Source organism: Ochlerotatus camptorhynchus, unplaced genomic scaffold, assembly GCF_037179485.1.
Source record: "Ochlerotatus camptorhynchus isolate MF236.1 unplaced genomic scaffold, CSIRO-AGI_Acam_v1.1 ptg000434l, whole genome shotgun sequence".
NCBI lineage: Eukaryota > Metazoa > Arthropoda > Insecta > Diptera > Culicidae > Ochlerotatus > Ochlerotatus camptorhynchus.
Genome location: NW_027040920.1, coordinates 2712014 through 2731720, shown reverse-complemented (window position 1 = coordinate 2731720; position 19707 = coordinate 2712014). Strand labels below are relative to the sequence as shown.

At 38.8% G+C, this 19707-nt stretch overlaps 1 protein-coding gene across 5 annotated transcripts in view; it reads right to left on the bottom strand.

The window, feature by feature from the left end:
- hlk (hulk) overlaps positions 1 to 2875 on the bottom strand; it is a 90102-nt gene extending 87227 nt beyond the window's left edge. For 3 of the 5 annotated variants that reach the window (XM_065234572.1, XM_065234573.1, XM_065234576.1), the window contains exon 1: positions 2588 to 2875. In XM_065234572.1, coding sequence (XP_065090644.1) covers positions 2588 to 2792 — 205 coding nt within the window. In that variant the 5' untranslated portion in view covers positions 2793 to 2875. The remainder of the gene's footprint in view (positions 1 to 2587) is intronic. The other 2 variants (XM_065234574.1, XM_065234575.1) reach the window with 1 other exon arrangement.
- Positions 2876 to 19707: the final 16832 nt, after the last annotated feature.

Below are 19707 nucleotides of genomic sequence, written 5' to 3'. Positions count from 1 at the left end.
TTGATGAAATTTTGGGTTTGGGTTCCATTTTTAATGCAGATTACGAATATGCATTTACCTCAATACCCTTAAAGAACTCAATTTGGGTAAATCATATTCATAGTGTATTGTTTACATCTGTCAAATTTCATAGTTATTCATACAGCAGTTCCAGTCATGTCGTCAAAACAAGAAATTGTCCGTGAAAAAATGTTGTACAATTACAATCAAAATTCAGAGGCGTTCCACCGATGGATCGCTAAAAAGCTTGGAATTGCAAATACAACTGTGTTCCGTGTGATAAAAACCTTCAAGGAGTGTCTGAGTGCCCGAAACAAGGAAGGGAGTGGTCGTAAAAGTGGTCCAATGGACAGTAAAATGGCCAGGAAAGCGGTGCAACAGTTCAAGAACCGTCCAAGCATGTCAATTCGAGATGTCGCTAAAAAGTCCAAGGTGTCAGTCGGTTTTGCGCAGAAAACCATGAAGCGTGCTGGGTTACAAGTTGCAAAAGCCCCAAAACCGGAATGAAAAGCAAAACATCACCGCGAAAACCCGCGCCCGGAAACTTTACAGGAAGTTGCTCACCAAATCGTGTTGCATCGTGATGGATGACAAAACTTACGTCAAGGTCGACTTCCGTCAACTTCCTGGGCAAGAATATTTCGTTGCCAAGTCTAAGTTCGATGTTCCGGAGGATGTTCGAAAGAAGAAATTATCGAAGCGCTCCCTTCATCACTTCCGGAACAATCAACGGTGCGATTTACACGGAAGAGTGCCTTAAGAAGTGTCTCTTGCCATTCATATGGAAACACAAAGAATCAACTCTGTTTTGGCCTGATCTAGCATCCTGCCACCATGCTCGAAACGTGTAGGAGTAGTACCGAGCTAACGGAGTCAATTTTGTGCCAAAATATATGATCCCACCAAATTCACCGGTACTTCACCCAAATGAAAAATTCTGGGCAATTATGAAGACGGAACTTCGCAAACATCCCACAACTATTAAAAAAGAGCTGGAGTTGAAGAAAATTTGGGTAGAAACAGCAAAAACACTGGGAAAATATCGATTGTACACAATTTGATGGGTGGAGTGAAAAGGAAGTAATTTTTCATTCCCTGAAAATTTCAAGAATATCCGATAATCGGTTTGAATTTGGTCCAACATTTTTGTTCGTGAAAAACTTGTAATTGCTTATGATCATTATGCAGCAACAAGCACCGGATTCGCAACTCTAAACAACCCTAGCCCAGATACCAAAGTTCATGTTTGTTTTGAATTTGTGTGTGGGTTCACCATGAAATCCATCAAGTTCCTCCAATTTTCCTCCAGCCTAGGCCAATTTTGCGCGCCGAATTATCCCGGGTGAACATTAATCTTACCGACCAGCGGCTGTCAGTGAGCCGGTTTTCCGTTCCACCTGCCTGTATGCGGAGTGGCCATCTTGCTGCCCCTCGCCATGTGCGTGTCTGGTAAAACACCCACGACACGCAATATAGCTCCGAAACGATCTACACCCGTGTGTCGCATCTGGTTTTGTCTTAACCCGAGTTGCTCTAAATAAGAGTAAAGAATTTCACCCCCAGTGCCCCCCGCCACATCCGAGTCAGTCCGCCTCATGCTGCATCCCTAGGTACGTGCGGTGGTGGTTGTGGTGTCTGTAGGTACTGGTGACGACTTGAACTACGACGGCGAACACCCAACTGGTCGGTCGGATGTCGGTTCGTGTCCGCGTCTCTCTGTAGTGCTCTTGGGTCAGTCGTGGGCAACTGCCTGACCGTTGTCGAGCTGTGCGTGTGTGTCGTGCTTCGAGTTGTATTTCAGCATCCTGAATTTTAAGGTGGTTTATTTTTGTACACTTTGTTCTGATTGTCGTATAGTACATAGGGAACCAGACAGCGAGCGGGAGACAGACGGACAGAAGCTATGTAGATGGGGACGGTAATTTAGCAAAACCCGAAGCCAAGAGGCCTCGATGTTGCGCGTACAATACGGCACTGTTCTCGGGAAGCGATCTGCCACTGGTTCAACCCGATTTCAAGATTTTATTCAAAATTGTGCAATCCACTTTGGGTACTGCTGACTGCACTTGGCATGTCGTTGAATCCGGGTTCATGTCCGTTTGAAGCTAACACGGTAAAAGAGTCCTTCTGAGGGTTATGGCGAATGTTTCCCAACACTTTTGGACACCTTGCCAGCTGTCAATTTGCTTGTTCTTCTTTCCAATCACCGTTCATTCACTTTCTGCACACTGTTTCATTCTCTCGGCTAGCCTTCTCTTTTCTTCACCGCTCGGTTTTTCACGATTATTTTTAAAAATAATTTAGCTCTCTATAATTCCGGTTGCGCAATGCCTTTTCTTCTTGAGATATTCATTAGGGAAAACTTAATGCTACGGTCATTTCCATTGTACGTTTTGCATCACTTTGAAACACAATTTGCTTCTAGTTGCTTCTGCCATTCACCATTGAACACTTCCCTACATGGGATAATCGTTTGCAGTTTTTTCCTTTTTTGGCACTTTTTTCCGTTTCCGTACGAATGCAAAACACATGGACCGTAGACCACTGTTGTCCAGTGGTTATCCGGAAGACGCGAGGAGACACTTACACCAATACACCGCGACGTAATCCTTATCCTCTAGTAACCGTTCCAACTGTTTGGCCGAAACTTCCTCGATCGTGGCGTCCGGGACGGCCGGGGCAGCCTTTTTTGCACAGTCTACATTGCTCACTAATAAACTACTCACAACCAACAGACAGCACAGCAAGGCACTGGGTGCCCGCACTAAGTTCCTGATCCGCGAGAAGATCATCTCTGTTCTGGGCTGTTTGGCGGGACTTTTTTCAAGTTCCGCTCCCGTCAGAGGTCCGCTCGTAACTGAGCGCGGTCCGCGATGGAAAAGGTTGCAAATTTTCGCTTAAAAATACACTCGGCCCGAGGAAGACCCCCAGCGCTACGTTTGCGAATGGTCCCGAAGACGACGACGACGACGACCTGTCACGGTTTCGATCGAGTTTTCCCCGGGAGTGGTGGGTGGTGGAAAATTGATGGTGTTTTCTCTTTTCCACCCACTGGGCTACAGTCGGGAGGATTGGCGTGCACGCGGTTTTGTAGATGCGCGCGCGTCTTCGATTTGCGTTTATTTATAGGCGAGTTGATGTTTACTTGCGAAAAGTCATGTTTCGGGTGTTGGAGCTACGCCAACCGGGACTGTACGGTGGCGATATCTCTGAGGTGGATAGGGAATCTTTTCGGAACGGATTCGTACGAAGTACGATTAAAGATTGTAGCTTATTTTAGTGTTAATATATTATTAAAACTTATGCTGTACTGGTTAGTGCCTTTTGTTATTTTATTCATACTAAATGAAAGGTAGATTGATTCTTTGCTAAATATAAACAGTAATGATTCGATTTTTCCAGGGCCCATTTTTTTAATCTTTTCTAATGTTCTACGAAATCTATGAGCTTTTCAGTGGTCTTATTGCACCAAACCTTAAACATCCATCTTGAAGATGAATGAGAAATATCCTTTATTTTATTACAGTGATAATCCGATTTTTCAAAATTTTTATATAACTGCAAATCCAAATCTTTCCCATTTATTTTAAAGATTAATGTTTAAGGTATAGTTTGGTGCCATAAGTCCACTAAAAAATCGCAGAGGTTTAATAGAACATCTGGAAATATTTTCAAAATGGGGCTTACAAAATTGAGTCATTGCTTTATTAGCTACAATTTATTTTCTTTACATTAGGCCGGAACAAATCTCAAGTTTTCCTTTTGTCACCCCCCCCCCTTCAAAATTTTGGAATATCTCAAAGGGGGAAAAAAACTTACAGTGTATTATATATTTTTCCAGTATCGCAAATCCATTCGGGTATGGATTAGACTGCCAGCGAAAATGGTAATTTTTAATTTCGCTAACAAACCATATACAAAATGTTTATTGCCTCGAAAAATGACCCTATGCAAAATTTGAGCTCAATCGGACATGATTTAGGGGTGGCGCAAACGCGTCAAAGTTTGACTTTTTTCACTCTCGAAAATCTCCCAAAAAATTAAATATTTTTTTTGATGCCAAATGTCTTAAAAATGCATGAAACGTCGAGATTTGGTGTTATCTCGAATTTTTTTTTCAAGAATCGATTTTCTGGGAAGATTGATGAGTCGGCTTCTAAAACTGTTCACAATTGTCTCCAACCTGCTTATATATCGAATTAAACCACCATTTAGGATCCTAATACGACATAATTCACTAGGGTGGTCCAATTATTCTTCATTAGGGTGGTCCAAAAATTCAAAAATATATGAAAAACCACAACTTTTTATCAGAAATTCCTAAAATCAATTGTAAAAATATCTTGAATTGCGTTAATCTGTTTTTTTTGGGAATCATCAGTTTTACACAAGAGGAACATTTGCCTGAAAAGATGAAAAAATACTTGTTTTATACTTTGCCATATATTTGCTTATTAGCTACACCAAATCAGATTTCCTGGTACTCTTATAATTTTTTCGATGATCTTCAACTAATTGTAAAATGCACTGCTTTTGATCTTCATCCGTTGATAGTTTTGAATTGTATGTTTTAATCAGTGCTAAACCACGCTCTGCATTATCATTAACTACTTCCAAACATTGAACCCGTCTTTTGGCATTTTTAAATTCGATGGAACTACTCCACTGCTCCATATCGACATTCAGCAACGACTTTGGAATTTGGAGAGCTTTGAATAAGTTTTTAATACCACTGCTGCCTTGTACAAACGAGTGTAGTTCAATCGTTGAAATATCGTTGGATTCAACAATGGATCTGGCTGTAATGTTTTTATGAGTATCTGTAAAAAAAAATCATTAGAAAATTAAATGCAAATGTATCAATTAAAGCATTTACCTGATAGAAGTAAAGCTTCGATGACCTTTTTCTTAATCGGGAGGTCTACATTTTCGTCGAACAGACATAGTCCGATAAGGCTGTTGTCCAAATATTGCAAGTGAGTTAAAATTCCTTTATGTACTGCTTTCGCAACGTCTTCATCAACAGTTTCATATTCCTTCAATATTTTTAACAGGTTCAGATCGTTGTTGGGTGCCATCGCAGCACACGGAGAAAGAAACCAACTTTTCAAATAAATTTTTACAATGAACACACACAATCGAGCTAGTTGATTTTTAGTTTTATCTGGTAAAGCAAATTCATGCCGAAGAATAGACATTTTCAAAGAATAAATGATTTTGGCCATCCACCTTGCATTGTGGAACGCATCAGGAGCTCTTATTTGTAATTTTCATCGATTTTTCCACCCAAATATAAAATGACAAGTTGTATAACCTCTCGGTAATCACCACGGTGGTGTTGCTCTCTAATTTGTCATAAAACTCCAATAACGCCAATCTTTCTATTTCCGAAATAGCTATTTAAAAAAAATCATCATCCATACCTGAGTGGTATGAAGTCTTTTCCAAAATGTGCCATTTTGATTGGAATTCCTTAAAAATCTCAACATTTGGAGACTTTGACGTTTCAAATTTCAGAATTTTAAAAGCTTTGCCAAGTTGCAGTTCATGTATGTGGTGTCTACAAGGGAGGCCTATAAGCTGCCTCTTAAACAATTTGTCCAGGTACTGACACGCACCTTTTTTTCTACCGGTGTTTGATGCAGTAGTATCAAAAGATGTAAACATAATTCTGAAAACAAACGATAAAATAGTTAGAATTCTGAGGTGAACATACAAGATTTAAAATCATACCTGTCCGCAAGCCCCCATTCGACCGCTTCTGCTTGTTGTGCCCCCGTAGAGTTTTCGATGGGTGGAACAGACAATAATTTTCTAATGCCTTCGCCTGATACAACTATGGCCAAGCGCTCGGTTTTTGGTAGAGCTTTGGATGGTAATATATGTTAGGTACCAGCTTAGAATCCCAATGTACTGTTAAATTTATATCTGGCTTAAACGACGCTTTTAAATCATGTTGCATTTGTAAGCGAATTCTTGCTCTGGCGATTCTGACAGATTCCTTGTTCAACAATAATGATGAAACATCGTGCCCTAAAGCTTTGGCGATCGATGATATTAGAAACACAGCATTTCGATCACTCACTTTACAGCGGTCCAATGCAGCAGCTAGCTCAACTGTAACAACTCGTATCAGTTGCGATTTACGTGTCAAAGCTGGTTTTGAAGAACCTAGAACGTTCAAAATATATTAATATGGATGGTAATAGGTGTATAATGTAAAAGAAAAAAAAAACATTAGTAAAACATCACAACGTACCTGTTTTTGGAGAAGCTCTTTCGGATGTACTAGGCGTGTACACTGACCCAGCCTGGCTGTCGTTTTGTGATGATGTTTCAATTGAGGTTGCACTACAAATTTGATCCGGTCTTTGGCTTGACCCTTCTTCCTCAAAATCGCTACACGAAATGGTTTCATTGGTAGGGAGAACCTCAGTTTCTTCATCAAGATGAGCTTCCCAACTAACATTTTCAGCTTTGTAAGCCAACTTTTCCAGCGTTGTGCTGTAAAGTAGCTGAAAAGAAGCTGCAGATACAGCTACAAGCAAAAGCTAGCAAAATAGTTTTGGAGAGCGTTTACTCAACTTTCTTACAACCATTATTCAATTTGTCAGTCGCACTGAATAACATCAACCAATAAACGCTAATGTCACTTCTATACACTCACTAATCAACTTTCAACTTGTAGCTGCAAAACAAAGCTAACAAAGTGAATATATAACTTATTTTATGGCTTCTAAACAACCAACCACTCTTGCTGAATAACATAAACATCAAAAGTGCTTTTTCAACAACTAAACAACCTGTACTCAGCTAATTAACTGTGTTAGAGCAACTTCGGAAGCATTGTCACAGTCAACTAGGTTTATTTTTAGACGTGTGCAGTTTTACAGCTTTTACTATGCTCTTTTATAACTAGTCGAGAAAAGTGATTCGTTTGCACTATTATAAAGCCTCTACTCAGCGATCTTGTTGTAGAACGGAATGTTGATTTGTTTGCATAAGTTTAAAGTGTTGGCGTAGCATAGTTGGTAGTGTCAAGGTTTGCCAATGAGGTCGTCTCGAGTTCGATTCCAGGTTCCAGTGCAGGGTAAATAATTTGGTGATGATTTGTAATTAATTTCGATTAATTTGATTCACAGCAAAATAAACTCAATAAATTCCTTCATAAGAAAGCGTAAACAGTATTTAACCCGGCTTCAAGAGAAAGCTGTGTAGTGATTATTGGATAACCGGGAAAAGGTTGAATAAGCGCCTTTCAAGTTCACACACAACTAAACAGCAGGATAACAGCTGTATAGAAGCGTTAATGGATATGCAATAAGAGCTTCTCCCGACCGTTCCAACAGCCATGAGTAGCTGACTAAGTTCGCCAGATTTGCTTGTATAGAGGTTGAGTAAAGGTTTCCTCATATCGTATAACGTTTGAATACAGCTTGAGGCTGTATAAATTAAATGAGTAAAGCGTTTACATTGTGAAAATTGTTAGTTGGGTTGTTCCCGCTGTTTTTGCAAATATTGCATCGCCTGCTTTTCTTCACGGGTTTTAGCCTTAAAATTCTTCCGGATATCAAACAAACTCCGCAATGATCCATGAAATGTGTTCCTTTTTTCGACGTCTTTCTTAGCCATTCTAAGTTTGTATTTTAATAAGGCTTTCCAGGTATTGAAAAATAGCAACAGTTTTTTCTCTATGCTTATGTCATTTACCAAATGTGTTAAGTTTTTTTTTCTTCCAAGCATCCTTTAATTCCTTTATTGTTAGGAAGGCACTAAGCTTACAACTTTTTTTTTCAGCACGCAAATGAAACATATATTTACGAAAAACTTCACTATACGTCGGCAAGTTAACAGAATTGCCGAACGACGGCAGATATTCTCTATTTAACAAACTGTCGTACTATTCTCTATCAGTTCTCTGCTTGTTGTCTTCTTCAAACGCACTACTGATTGAACATACATCCTCAGATCGCATCCTTTTTTATACTTAAGCATAGGTAGAAAAAACCAAGGTAGAAAAGTTTACGTAGAAATAAGTACTTGAGACCGTTGCTTGTCTGTAGGAGAACACTGTTAGTGTGTGTTTTTTAATTAATACCCAAAAGGAAGCCAGATAAACAATATGCTTTATGCGGGTACTTTTTGGCACCTCTATAGGGTAGGAATTTAAAAGAAACACATATAAAGGGTTGTCCCGTATTAGGTGGATATGTTAAAAAGTCATTATACTTTCGTCAGTTTGTACTGTAAACTAAACAGCACTAACGGTTGTCCTGTACAATTTTCGGAATTATTCTACGATTTATGTCTGTCTATGTTTCTATTTTACGTGGTCTCAGATACTAAAAAGTAATATCATCAAATGTTTTGAAGTTTGGATTCTTAAAAATTCAAAAACACAACATGATGATATTTGATGGATGGACCACCCTAATGAAGAATAATTGGACCACCCTAGTAAATTATTTCGTCCCAGAAAGTCGATTTTTGAAAAAAAAAATCGAGATAACACCAAATCTCGACGTTTTATGCATTTTTAAGACAATTTTGATTACCGAAATTTTATGTACCCCCCCCCCCCCCCTTTGGGAGATTTTTGAGAGTGAAAAAAGTCAAACTTTGACGCGTTTGCGCCACCCCTAAATCATGTCCGATTGAGCTCAAATTTTTGGTTTGTTTTTTCCATCGATCTTGTTTTCCGTGCTGAGCACCAATGCTACCGACGTGCCAGGAAAGCAGCTCCCACACCTGGACCCTACCTATCGACCCATCAACTCATGAACCGGGGACCAACGGCTTTACTTCCCATCCGAAGGAAGGCGTGATCAGAGATGTTATGCCTCAGAACATCCCGGCGGCGCCGACTGGGATTGAACCCAGGCCTGCTGGGGTGAGAGGTAATCACGCTTACCACTACACCACCGGCGCCGTTGAGCTCAAATTTTGCATAGGGTCATTTTTCGAGGCAATAAACATTTTGTATATGGTTTGTTAGCGAAATTTGATGGTCAAATTTTTCCCATACATTCATTGGCAGTCTATTGGATACTCGCTTTACTAGATTTTATTATGTTGTAGAACATCACCTTGTTCTATTACAGAATTCTTCCATCAATTTTTACTAGACCGGTACGGCAAAACAGGTCTTTGAAATCTGATCAGCCGGTTTCAGTTGTTGAAAACGGATTTCAACGAACATCATTCCTAATTTTGTTTGGCAACTCACTAGGTAAGCCGTCTTCAATCTGATCGATCCCTCTTGTTCGTTGCGCACATCTTCGTCTTGTTCCAGTCGGGTCGCTACCAAGAATCATTTTCATTGGGTCGTTATCCGACATTGTTACGATGTGCCCAGCCCACCGTAGTCGCCAGATTTTTGCATTCGATCTAAATTTCTTAACTTACAAACCTGCTGCAATGATACCTAATGGTTCAATTCTTTTCTACAGTGATTCAACAATTTCCGAGCTAAATCCAATCTTTTCAAAATTGGTTTAAAATTTTTAGAAGTGAGACAAAATCAGAAACGATTCAGGAAATTCCTAACTGAGGTGACACTTTTCTAAGCAGGTTCAAAACTGAGTCTGAACTTGTTTGAAGTGAGTTCAAACTTTCGACTAAGTCATCAACATGTTTCTAACTGAGTCTAAACTATTCTGTTATGTTATTCAATCCTTTTTAAAGTTGTCAAAGCTTTCCTAAAGTGATCCAACATATCCCGCACCTAAGCTTGAAAGAATTGGTTTCGCATTTTCTGAAGTGAGGCGACATTAGCTGTTTTAATCCCTTTCCTAAATGAATCCAAGGTTTCCTGCATTGATTCATCTTTTTCCGAACTGAAACCAAACTTGTCAGAGCGGGTTTGACATTATCCTTAGTGAGCTCCAGATTTTTCTTAACTGCTTTGGCATTTGGCAAGGCCACAATCTTGCTTAGGTCATCTAGCTTTCCTAAAAGTGTAGAAAGTTTTCCGAAGTGAACCGACACTTTTTTTTTAGCTTTAATTTTCCAAATGGAGTCCAAAATTTTCTGAAGTGGTTCAATACTTTCCTTAGGGAGTCCAAACTTTTCTGTTGAGTGATTGAATTATATTTAATGTTAGTCTGAGCTTTCCTGCAATGATTTAATTAACTTTTAACGTAGATTCCGCTCCCTTAGACCCCTTCCTCGTTCTTGTGAGATTCACATCCTTTGAAAATTAGGCTGAGATTTTAAAGAATGGACCTTCGTGTGTTCATACCTGATGGTAGATTTTTTAAGCAAGCACAATTGTTGAAAAAACTGGGATTATATCCACAAAAGTACGTATTTTTATAGAAATTTGGGTTTCTTGATAAGCCAAGTTGGATTTTGGCTCCATCTTTTGAAAAACAGGATTGGATGTTATAGAAAAGACCTTTCGGAGTTCATACGTGATGGTAGATTTTTTTTGTTGCCAGGTTGGATTTCGGTTCAATCGTTTGAAATTTGTGCTTGGATTTTATAGAATGGAACTTGCTGAATACCGGATGGACGAACCTGGTTAATATTCACAAAAGAAGGTATTTTCATAGAAAATTGATTTTTCTGTTTTGCCGAACTGAATTTTGGCTCCTATCTTTGAAAAATAGGCTTGTATTTTATACAATAGAAGTTGCTGAATCCATACGTGAGGGTTGCATTTCTTCAATTTTTGTGAATACCGGGTTTAAATTCACAAAAGTACGTATTTTAATAAAAACTTTGAATTTCTGTTCTGCCAAGTTGAATTTCGGCTCCGATCTTTGAAAATAGACTTGGATTTTATAGAATGGACCTTGCTGAATCCATACATGATTGTACATTTTTTGAAGCATTGGGACCGAAGAGAGTACCAGAGCTGAGCCAAAAAGTTGAGCACGTTTCTTCGGTACCTTCTGGTCTTAAAGTTACCTCTATGATAGAACCATTCATGATTAAGTAGGGTTACGGGATGAAATGTCAGCCCAACATGCCCAATAGACTGATGCAAAATTTGACTTTTTCGCTCCACAGTGCTTAAATGGTTTCAAATCGGGTCGTGATTAGCCTCCAAAAGTTACAACTCATTTGGTTAGACACAGACTTCGCACAAACCATTTGAAGTTTACATGAAAATTACTATGGGAAATCTCAACTTTTTGTTCATTACCTTCTAGTCTTTTTCCATATTGTGCAGCAAAACAGCTCGATAGCTATTCTTATAGAAAATTTTCTCAGCTACAACTTTGCTCAAGATCGTTTCTATGTAAAACAAGACAGGGAATAGTTATTAATTATTTAAGAGATTGGTAAACTTATGACATGATCAAGCAGCTGCTCTGTAGGCAACACTGTATTTTGCAGTGTGACATAGTAGCCATAATTTTTGTGTCCTATTCAACGCCCCAGAAACACCAATGTTGCCTGCTGAGCAGTTGATTGAGCATGATCATAAGACCTCAGCGCATTGAACAATTGATAACTTTCGATCCTTGCATTTAATCAAAAAGTGGTTTTGAGCAAAGTTGTAGCTGGGAAAATTTCCTACAAGTAAAATTGAAAGCTTTTGAAGCAGAGCGATATGGTGAATTATTAGATAGACATGAACAAAAATCTTGGTTTTACCATAGTAATTCTCATACAAACTTCAAATGGTTTGTGCCATCTCAGTTTCTCACCAAAAGGGTTCAAATTTTGAGAGATTAGTCAGGATCCGATTTGGAATCGTTTAAGTATTGTGGAGCGAAAATTTCAAATTTTGCATCACTCTAATGCCCAAGTAACACACAAAACGTCTTTTAAAATATGAATTTGATAAGATTGTTATATAAACGTAACATAAGTGATTCAGTCAACATCCCCCGTTTTATAAGAACTCTGTAAATGTTTTCTTGATACTTCCTAGATTTTAAGATTCTCCAAAATAATATATCTTGGTTTTAATCTTTGAAAGTTCTACAACAGTGGATCAGTACAACTGTTAATACCACTACATAAAAAAGTTGAATGCAAAATCAATCCTGAATTTATGAAGTTCTTAAAGAGAGTCTGTACGTTCCAAATTGGCAGTATCATATGGGATTTTTCAGTGGTTTGACATAAAGACAGTTGAAAATCCTCTTTTATGACATATGAAAGCAGTTAAGTTGATATTATCGTGTTCAAATACTTAATTCTATACATTTATACAATTGAAAAGTACAGGTTGTTATAAAGGAGTTGAAAATACTTTTAAATAACACTCTGGTGAATAAAGTCTGGAACGCGCAAAAATTGGTCAGCTTCAAATTGGTGTATTTCTGTTAAAATGCATAAAAAAAACCTGAAATGCTGCATTTGGAAGTTGAGTGTATATACAATGGTTGCTATGATGAGTTTTTACCGTTTGCTCTTCAGTTTTCAAAATGACGTCCAAGGAAGTGGTTTAGCGTGTCAACATTTTGCTCGCGCAACAAGAGAATCTGACGTTTTCACACGCCAAGTTGGCAAAATTGTCGCCTGGAAGCGACGGCAATCGTAATCCGGACGTGGCAGCGACGACGAAGAAGGTGGCGGTGAATAATAAGCGGAATCCTAACCTCTCCATCCGGGACGTCGTTGGCAAGCTCAATGTCTCCCATACTACTGTGCAGCGGGCCAAGAAACCAGCCGGATTGTCGACGTTTAAGAAGGTGAAGGTGGCGAACCGAGATTACAAACAAAACACGTTGGCAAAGCAGCGGTCCCGAAAGCTGTATACGAATCTGCTCACAAAGTTCGACTGTGTCGTCATGGACGACGAAACTTATGTGAAGGCGGATTTCAAGCAGCTTCCGGGACAGGAGTTTTATACCGCATCAGGAAAAGGGAAGGTGGCTGAAATTTTCAAAACCATCAAACTATCGAAGTTCCCGAAAAAATATCTCGTCTGGCAGGCCATATGCACGTGTGGTCTAAAAAGCGGCATTTTCATTACTACGGGAACCATCAATCAAGAGATCTACGTCCAGGAGTGCCTGGAAAAGCAGCTGCTACCATTCCTAAAGCAACATAATATACCTGTGCTGTTCTGGCCGGACTTGGCGAGCTGCCACTATGTCAAAAAGGCAATCGAGTGGTACGATGCGAACAACGTGATTGTGGTACCCAAAGACCACAACCCTCCCAACAGCCCAGAACTCCACCCTATCGAACGATATTGGGCCTTGGTCAAACGGAATCTAAAAAAAAAACTAATAAATCCATGGAAAACAAACGTCATTTTAAATCTAATTGGCGTTCGGCGGCGAATAAGGTCGATGAGACCACTGTGCAAAATTCAATGGAAGGGGTTAAGCGGAAGGCACGGCAGTTCGGATTTGGCAAACCAAAAGAATAAACGAATATTTTTTCCTTTAAATATATGAATTGAACTGCCAAAAGAAAAATAAGAAGATTTTTGTGATAAGAATTTTTAATGAAAGAAACGATTTTTTTGTCGACCACTTTTTGCGCGTTCCAGTCTTTACGTTGATGGATCTGCTGCCCTACAAAACGTCTTTATGACGAACCGAAGGCGTATTGCTTGAGAGTATGACGTTTATGTCATTGGCGAGAACATGATAGATACTAAGAAGAGGTTTATTATTCATCAGAGTAAATCTAGTTAGGAAGCTACAAATCTACCGAGCAAAGGACCCATGGTTGTATCCCATGCCCGGCTGCCTTATTTTTTTTCGATTATTTTTTTTTTGTAACTAAAATTGATTGGTTATTATAATGTTTTCCAAAACATATTATATGTGTTGAAATACCAATTTTCGTATCACCCTAAGCATATGGTACACCCTAAGCGAGTTGGTAAGGAAAGAGCTACAATAGATTCTACTGCAAACTGTTGTACAATAGAATATGCGCTATCTTTTACTGCGCAACTGTTTAGCTGAACTACGTGCCGTATATGCCTATACGGACAGCCGGAGAGTGTAGAAGAGTTCGGATATTGCGTAAATCGCTACCGGACTATACTCTGTATATAGATATTAATGACTAGATTTTATGTCAATAAATTATCTTTGGAATCGAAACGAAGAGTATTATTAATGTACAATCTATTCGATTAGTTCACGGACCTCAACAATAAGACCAGTATTTAGTTTTATAAGCTGCACCTTTTAAGTTGTATGATTTTGTATGTGAGTTGTTATAAAGGAGTTGAAAATAATTTTTAAATACTTTCTGTCTCCTAAGCTGGCGCTGCTGCTGTTTTACAAGACATCTTTATGACGAACTTACTGCGTTTTGCCCGAGAATTTGTTTTTCCTTTCTTTGATGAGAACATGGTAGTTACTAAGAAAGGTGTTATTATCATTAGGAGTTGGTGTATTGAGTAAGCTACGAACAAAGCACGCCAAGGAACAGTGTTCGAATCCCGTGCTTGGCTTAGCTTAGGGAGTATTAAAAAAAAAAAAATGCTGGTCATTATGATGTTTTCCAAAACATGTAATGTGACCAATTTTTAGTTTTATAAGGCTCCAACTCTTGCGCTTTTTACGCTGTAAAGAAGTATGAAATGAAGTAATATAAATTATTAACCCTCTGTCTGTATCTAGGGGTCAAGGCAATTTTTGCAATCTTGATTATTCATCAAAACAATTTTTTCTCTGACATTTTTGCATGCTACAGTCTTCTTGATATGCCTGCCTCTTACTTGAGACATATTTCGAATTTTCCGTTTTTTTTCCGTTGTGAAGGATTTTTGCAATGAATCTAGCTTTATTTTAGAGGTACGCTAATGCACCATTCAAATTGAAGGAATGTGAGCAAGAGGGAAACAGTTGTGTGAAAACAAACCATCCCTGTGTGCTTGATAGAGAAAGACGATTAAACGTCAAAAAGGTCTATTGACGGATGTGAGTAGATCCTACTCAAGTTTGGGTTGTGGAGTTAATCCTGCAGTCAATAAAGGCGAACATTGATACACCCAACCGGTGGATGTAAGATTCGCTTACAATTATATGGGATTCATCATCAGAGGATGTAGGTGGAGACCGCATGAACCGAGGATGCGATATACCTAGCTACGGTCCAATGCAAGAAAATTGGAGACCGAAAAATGTAGAGTGTGTAGAGTGTAAATTAATTATGTCGAAAAAAAAAATAGGAAAAACGTTGTCGACTGGACTCGAACAACGAACGTTGCGATTATCAGACCTGTGCTTTCTCCACTGATCTCTCCATGCTTCTGAATAAGGACAGCCTAAAAGCAAACAAGAAGCGCTCATTTCCTCTCACACTCGACTTCGTATGCTTTTTCTGCTGGAGAGATTCGAGGCAAGTGTGTGCGTCATTCTACCATGTTATACATAAAAATCAAGGCAAATGCTTGCTTGTATATGTGAAAGCACAGACAGAACACGAAATAAAAAAGGCAAAAAACCATTACATCGCCTGCAAGGTCAACTTCTAACATTCGCTGCGATGTTCATGAACAGAGGATGATAGGAAATGGAACTAACATTCATTGTTATAGATTTTTGGTTTGCGTGTACTAATTGTATAAAACACATGTAAATGCTTAATGATTGTTAATCAACAAATTTAATGTTGCATTGAAATACTTTAAATCGTGTTAAATTTAAATGTTCCCTCATTTCACATCCGTTGAACCATTGCTAATGATGTATATATTAGACCTGTTCATTTTAACAGAAATGTTCGGGATGCACCGTGATTACTGTTCGTCATGTAAATTTGAACTTCTGTGCAAATTTTCAGCTAAATGATAGTTACACTTGCCATTGATAAAAAAAACACGTCTACTGAGGATTCATATTTCTAAAAAAAATCATCTTTCAATCAAACAGTCATCGGTCGTCATTGAAAAGCAATGCAACTATGTTCTGTCAATCTAATTTAAACTTTTAGTGGCTCTGCTGTCTTGTGAATTTTAGCTATAACGGACTCTTTTCTGATTTTTATCTCTCAATCTATGGAATCTACATGAAAACTATGTTGCAACGAAATTTCTAGAACAGTATAAGAAACATTATGCCGTAGACTACACATTTTTATATCATACTAGCTGAGTGTGCCCGGTCTTGCTCGGGATTCAATATTAGCTTGAGTTTATGCGCCGATTTAAAAAAAAAGCATGCTATATTGTACGTAGCCCCCCCCCCCCTATTATCTAAGGGGCTACCCCCTATGATTATCTCCTTATACCCCCACACTCGCCCCCACATGCCTAATTTGGTTCCATTTGCTTGATTAGTTCTCGAGTTATGCAGAAATTTCTGTTTCATTTGTTATTCGAACCATCATAAGAACCTTCCACGGCCCCAAAAACCCCTGTATACAAATTTTCACGCCAATCGGTTCAGTAGTTTCCGAGTCTATAAGGGTCAGACAGACAGACAGACAGACAGACAGACAGACACAGACAGACAGAAATTCATTTTTATATATATATAGATTGGCGGAAAGTTCGTAGAACATTAAGCTTTGCTATGAAAGTTGTTACAGCAGTTTTCGTTGTTTCAGTCTCGAGATACAAATATTATAAGCCGTAAATTACCTTAAAAACATAAAATTAACTTGAAGCACCTCTAAATTAAATTATCACCGATTTTACTAAAAATTTGCACAGAAGTTCAAATTAACATGACGAACAGTAATCAAGGTTGACCCGATGCATCCCGAATATTTCTGTTAGCATGAACAGGTCTAGTATACATGTATATTTTTTCCGGAACCATGGAGTCAACAAAGTAAAAGTGAAAAAAGTGCTGCAAAATGAAGCACATGCGATACGACAATGGAGTGATGCTCGTTAAGAAAATACCCGGAGACATTGTCTATTTTACGCAATGGTGTTACGATTTTATAGCTAGGAACTCTACGATTTCACAAATAGGCCCGACAGTTGGTGAGTTCATTTAAAATTTTAAATTTTTATTATACAGGGGAAATGCAAGTAATGTCGGCCTAAGTGTCCCTAATTTGGGTCCATACATAAATTCAGCAATCGACTAAATTTTCAATAGCAACCAAAAATATCCATTAGTAGCGTCCCAATAACGTCTAGATACAATTGATAAATAGCAGATTTTTAGCGATGGGCCCAATCTTAGATCCATAGGCCAACATTAGATAAATTTCCCCTATACAAAACAATGCTGGGATTGTAAGGGACCATAGGGTACCCGATCGAAGAGATTTGGACGGGGAGAGGAGGAATGCCAACTCCCTGTGTTAACATTTCGTGGATAAAAGTCGGACTCTTCTCCCCACTTATTGGGGCATTTTCCTGTTTGGGGGCTCGTCTTTTTGACCAATTGTGCGATCATGTTCCTGAAAGGAGATTATTTACTGTCCCGTAGATGCGTATAGGCGACTTTGCCTATCGATCCACCCAATCCGTTTTTGGTCCTTCATGTTGCGACATGTTGAGGACAATCAGAGGTTATTAAGCTTGATCAAGAAAATCAAAGAAGAGCTCACTACTATCGGACTTAGTTTCCCTGCTACAATGGGTGATAGACTATCGTGCATCATGCAATCAATAAAGCCCTCTAGTAAAAGTATGGACGCCCCGTAGCGTGGGTAGATCACCTTTTCGTGGTACGTTACGGGATGTAAGATCTAGCACCGATTTCTAGTCTTGACTACTTCAAACTAGGGGAACAGGATTTTTCAGTAATCCAAGGAGCACATCTTAGTTACTTTTTATGCCTTGTTGATAGTGATAAGTCCTCGGGTTGCCTGAACCGATGATGATCTTGAAACAAGGAAAAATGAGTTAGTTAGTCTTCATCTATGTGATTCCTAATCTTTTATTCGTTGTTCCCTAGTTTGAGGTGGTTAAGACTAGGGTTCTGATGCATGGTCACTATCGGTGTCATTCCTTAATTTTGTTACTAAGGAATCCAATTTTGACTGACAAAGGGGCGCGCCTTTGGAGGGTGTTCCAACACTTCGAAGGGTATACATAGCGGGACCTGTCAATTTGCAATGAAGGCAAGAATAAAAACTGTATCAAAACCGAATACTTTATCATTTCTCAATAGTGATGAAGTAATACGACATGCACTAAACTAAGGACACGGTTTATACTACAATAAATCAAATTACTGGTCGCAGTAGTTTTATGTCCCGAACAGAGGGAAAAAAGTATGGACGTCTGCTAAAAGTTGTTCCTATCGAACTGTCAAAAAGTACTGCTTTGCTCGATTGGAACAATTTTTTTAGTTTTATACCCCGTTCACATTACAGCCTATATCACGTAATATAGGCTGTCTTGCAATGAGCACTCATACATAAAATTTCCAGTGAAAACTAGATGTATGAGTGCTCATTGCAAGACTGCCAATATTACATGATATAAGCCATAGTCTGTACGGGGTATTAGCCGTCGAAACAAACTACTACACAAAGAATACTCTAGCAAAGTGTATCCTGTATTCGGAAAAACAAAAGTACCCAACAGTTCAGTTATTTTATTTTAGTATTTAGAAGAACAAAAGATAGCGGTGCCGGTGGTGTACTGGTAAGCGTGATTGCCTCTCACCCCAAAAGGCCTGGGTTCAATCCCAGTCGATGCCGCCGGAATTTTCTGAGGCATAAAATCTTTGATCACGCCTTCCTTCGGAAGGGAAGTAAAGCCGTTGGTCCCCGGTTTATGAGTTGATTGGTCGATAGGTGGTAGGGTCCAGGTGTTTGGAGCTGCCTTCCTGGCGTCGGTAGTATTGGTATTTAGTACGGAAAATAAGATCGACGGAAAAAAACCTAACAGCTAAAAAGCTGTGAGTGTGTTAGTGAGCAGGTGTTGCCGATACAAGATTTTTAATTGTCAGATCTATCAGTTCAACTGTAAACAGTTCCTGGTTAAACTTTTCGGTTAACAAAAAAAGAGAGATGAACTAGCCTATGGCTAAAAATCTCTTAAATAAAGAATTAAAAAAAAGAAAGGTAAACAAAAAAAAAATCAGCTGATCCCAGTTATCACATGGAATGCCTTGTTTCGTTCACCTCGTACCTCCATATTGTTTAAGGTGGTGACTTTTTGGGCTTAGCTTTGGTTTTCATTTAGGAACTATTTTTTTTTTCTTTCTTTATTTAGGAGATTTTTAACCATTTAGGAACTACTCGATAGGTTTTGGTGTTGAAAATGGAGCGTCATAAGCGCCCCCAGAGATGTTGATCTCTGTGAAGGGGGCGCTGAACGCAGATAGCAATTTCACACTAGTTCAACACTTTTTTAGGTCATGTAGGATTCTATTTTGCTTATGATAAGTGACGTTATGTGACGCTTTAAATTTTACGTATTCTGTTCAGTTTTCATTCCAACGGGAAATGTTACACCAAGATTTGCATTAGTACATACATAGAATTTCAAATTCAAATGACCTTCGGGATAAATCCAGACAAGGGGCTGTCCCAAATCCACGTGAACGCTTTCACACTTTTAAGACATTCGTGACTTGTCCGGGGATGAGATTTGAACTCGTGACTTTGGCGTGATCGATTTTTACCAGTATCCCGGGACCGTCCCCTTTTTTGAGAGATTTTAGACGTTGTATCAATTAATGAATTGTTTTCATTATCGAAACTCCTTCTTTTGAATCGTTATAACCGTCATACTAAAAATCATCTAACGCACTGTGCTGGACAAGCTGTATGAAATCCAATTAACCCACACAAAAAAATTATCTCGGTGCATCACAAGCTCGAAGCTTCAATCAATGTTGCGTTATTATGTATAGTTACAAG